This window comes from Morone saxatilis, unplaced genomic scaffold (genome assembly GCF_004916995.1).
Source record: "Morone saxatilis isolate NCDOM2014 unplaced genomic scaffold, NCSU_SB_2.0 Contig4, whole genome shotgun sequence".
In the NCBI taxonomy this organism is placed as follows: Eukaryota; Metazoa; Chordata; class Actinopteri; family Moronidae; genus Morone; species Morone saxatilis.
In genome coordinates this window covers 6,313,035-6,317,057 of record NW_023339984.1, presented here as the reverse complement: position 1 = coordinate 6,317,057, position 4,023 = coordinate 6,313,035, and the positions used below count along the sequence as shown (strand labels likewise).

The following is a 4,023-nucleotide window of genomic DNA, read 5'->3' as shown; positions in this document are numbered from 1 at the left end:
ACTTTCACTCATATTTCTGTGACGTTTTTACTTTGGTTTAAATCCTGTTAAAGAAAAATTAATGAGAAAGTCAAAAACAATCAGTAACTCAATAAAGTCAAAGTTAGATTTTAATAAAGTCTTTTGGATTTTCTAGTTAGATGTTTTTTTTTTACAACGATAAAATAGTTGTTGTTTTACAGTAAGACAAAAAAATTGATTTTATATAAAAATACAAAGAAATGTTTTTGTCAGACATTGTTAAATATGGGAACAATGTGACTGAGGATGTGATCTTAAAGGGTTAAAAGCCATTTTTAACCCATTTAGCAGCATCTATTGGCAGAATAGAATAAACCACATACAACTGAGATTTTTGCCAATTAGTAGTCAATAAATCCATTGATTTACTATATTTTACCCATATAGCACACCAATATGTGTATATAATTACATTAATATGTTTTTTTTTAAATAGTTAATATTTGAGGATCAGTGTGAACAGCTGTTACCTGCCTTGTTGACATATTTAAGGCTGACGTTATCTTGGTTAAAGATAAGTTAAAGTTAAAGAAGAAGTTGCTGTCATTTAGTATTTTGAATTATATTTTTGTTGTTCTTAAACACAATCACATCCTGATGCTTATTTGATATATTTTGATATATATTTTTTACATAACCCACTTTATGCTTTAATACACGTTCATTTGATTCAGATGTGTCTGATTCTTTTAACATCTTAACATTTAAAAGTGTCTGTTGGGCTGCAACTCTACAGCGCTGCTAGCAGAGTAAGCTTCCACGAAAATCCAAATAAAATAATTTCTAACAAAGACATTTTATTGAAACCAATGAGGTAGAAAGTACAATGTTATTTTGAAGGTGCTGTGTTCATTACACCTACAATAGTGTCCAGGAATCCAGATCCAGGACAGAATCCAGATCCATATGTCCTTAATCTGGTTCTACCATTCAGTGATTGAGTAATCAGGTTCAGGGTTTCCCCCAGAAAAGCTTTTAGGTCCGGCAGCTCGGCTGTACTGTCGACCCGAACGTTGACTCAGTGGAGACGCTATCACCTCCCATTTTTTTAAAGTTTTTTTTGGCTTTTATCTTTAATCTTTATCCTGAAATGTCACAAAGGAAATACATTTGTATGCTAAATATTTACAGCAAACTTAGTTACGAATAGTTACGTTTATATTGTAAATTGAACAAAAATAAAGTATGAAAAACATTATTGCATTATTGTGCAAAAGTTACGACACTCAGAGTTCTGCAGTCTCAGACCTTAATCAGCTCTTTGGGGCCTGAGGCTGAAACATCAGCTGATCCCAGTTTCTGCTTTACAATAAAACCTAAATACTCTACAATAATTCTTTAATCATTAGCCAGCTATTTACATCTGATAGCTAATGTCATCCAAACACTAACCAGCTAAATAATTGTTAGCCTGCTAGCTAACTAGCTAGCTAAGTATTGATAGGGACTACTGAGGAGAATCAACACCTCTGACTTTCAGTGTTTTTGTGATCTCAATGTTTCTCCATCAGCTGATCAATCGATCAATCGATCAGCTCCCACTGGGTGTCACTGATCAGTCTGTAATTGAGTCTCCGGTAGTTTTCTGGGTGAACTCGTCGCTGTCGCCACACCTCCTCGTAGAGACTGCGTACAACCGGCGGCAGCGGCGGGAAGCCAGCGGTACGAGCCAGCGTCCGACAGTACTCCCACTGATCCTGGTCCATTATCAGCAGGTGGTGCTGCTGGACTCCTCTCTCCATCTTCTCCTGCAGCTCTCCCTGGACCTCTTCCTCCATCTGGGCTAGAGACGGCAAAGTGACGGAGCCGTCCAACACTGCCAACGCAAACTGGACCTGAGGACACGAGACTGGATTTAAGAAAAACCAAACCTTGTTCATCTGCCTGTAAAACTTAATGAGTCCTGGACCTGGAGTTCCCTCCCCCCCATCTGCAGACTCACCTGGCAGTTGAAGTTGGGGAAGGGGCAGATGATCTTGCAGATGCCAATGAAGAAGAGCGTGGGGAAGGCCGGGGGCATCATGAAGCGGTACAGTGGAGACACCAAATGGTCCTGGATCTCCAGACCCAGCTGAGCCGCGTCCAGGAACGGGTAACTGAAGTTGTACCCGGTGCAGAACATCAGGACATCAGCCGCGCCCACGGATCCGTCCTGGAACGGGTAGTTTTCATTTTAACCCCTGAGTTTTATTTGTATTTACAGAAAGTAGGTGATCCAACACGTCAGGCTTCAGGCTGACTAACCGCCGGCTGGATTCACTTGAACCTTAAAAGTTAATTAGTCACCTGGAAGCGAATGCTGCCATCCTCCTCAACCGCCACAACTGAACTGGACTGCTGAATCCCAGAAGGGAGAGGAAATGTTAAACGAGGGCGACTGTGACTCAGAGTAACCTTGAGAGAGAGAGAGAGAGAGAGAGAGAGAGTGTGAGAGAGAGAGAGAGAGTAGGAGAGGAAGAGAGAGAAGAGTGAGAGAGAGAGAAGAGACGAGAGAGAGAGAGAGAGAGAGAAGACAGAGAGAGAGAGAGAGAGAGAGAGAGAGAGAGAGAGAGAGAGGTACCGGTAAGCTTAGACTCAGCTGAGAATAGTAGTTATGAGGTTGGGCAATGGTTCGTAACGTATGACACATTTTAGTTGGTGACATTTTAACGGCTACACATTTTCAAACGCAGCTGTGAAGGAACATTTTAAGTTGTTACACATCAGGTAGAGCTGCGGTGTGTTGTTTGTTACCTGGGCACCAACTTTGGACAGTTCGATGGAAATGTCCAACCCTGAAGCTTTGGCTCCCAGAACCACCACAGACTGACCTGAGAACGGCTCTGCACACCTGTACGCATGACTGTGGAGCAGCTTTCCTACGTGGAGAGAGGACGGACATCAGTTTGACCTCGAGGGCAGCGGTAGGAACACAACACCTTCTGTCCAATTAACAGGTTGTATCTTAGCTAAGCTAGGATAAACCTGATGGTTCAAATGTTAATGTTACTATCTGCAATGTTCCTATATTTTATTTGGACTGTTTTTGTCAGTTCAATAAAGTCCTACATGTTAATGTGGACTGTACCTTTAAAGTTCTCTATCCCTGGAATATCTGGGATGTGTGGGTCCGAGTAGTGTCTTAAAAACAAACAAAAGCAGCACGTTGCAGCGACTTGAATAACACATTTCATTTTATTGTGAAAATCCAGATACGATAACAGGAGAGGTAACATAAAAACTTTTACCCGAGCAGACAAAGACCGAGTCGGAAGTCTCCTTCGACCAATGATGACGAATCGGATGACGTCACTTCCCACGTTGTCCTCCCCTCCTCGCCATCCGTTGCCACGACAACGGGCTTCACGTTCTCCACCACTGTGTTGAACTGACACACACAGACAAAAAACTGTTTCAGCTTCAATATTCAGCCAGATATTCCACCCTTGAGAAGGAAGTTAGGTGAGGAGCAGCAGGACGACTCACCCTGATGTGAGGCCGGATGTCGTGGCTCTGGCAGTACTCCTCCAGGTACCTCTGGACCTCCTGATGGGGCAGGAAGCTGCTCAGCTGGGGGTCAAAGGGGAAGTCGGGGAACATCATCACCTCCTTGGGCAGGTTGGTCCTGTCGGGAGGAGGTCAGGAAGTTTATATAGCATTTCATTTTGATGTATTAATGTTACCTACAGTTACATTGAGGTTACATACAGGAGCTGTAAGAACGGGTCTGTTTGTACCGGCGGTCCAACAGCACCGATCAACCAGAGGGAACCTTTAAGTACAATCACACCTGAGGTCTCGGTACATGCTGCTGTGAATCGGCCGCCCGTTGTCGTACGTCCCCACGCGTTCATCGTAACACCAGGTGCCGCCGACGTTCTCGGTGAGCTCGAACACCACCGGGGGGGCGAAGCTGTTCCGGCGGGACAGGATGTGTCTGGCTGCACAGAGTCCCGCCGCCCCGGCACCGACCACCGCCACCCGCGGCAGCATCATCCACATCCTGAGAGAGAGAGAGAGAGA

General features: G+C 43.9%; 2 protein-coding genes across 3 annotated transcripts in view; both read right to left on the bottom strand.

Moving 5' to 3' along the window:
* Nucleotides 1–4,023, bottom strand: part of LOC118338182 (pyruvate carboxylase, mitochondrial-like) — a 314,296-nt gene that overhangs the window by 150,125 nt on the left and 160,148 nt on the right. The gene's annotated exons all lie outside the window — the stretch shown is intronic.
* LOC118338184 (flavin-containing monooxygenase FMO GS-OX-like 4) lies at nucleotides 229–4,017 on the bottom strand. Its single transcript, XM_035675442.1, is given in 9 exon segments — nucleotides 229–1,856; nucleotides 1,964–2,173; nucleotides 2,308–2,415; nucleotides 2,755–2,879; nucleotides 3,089–3,142; nucleotides 3,249–3,280; nucleotides 3,282–3,388; nucleotides 3,487–3,625; nucleotides 3,791–4,017. Coding segments are annotated over 9 exon segments (1,299 nt in total). The 5' UTR covers nucleotides 4,003–4,017; the 3' UTR covers nucleotides 229–1,544.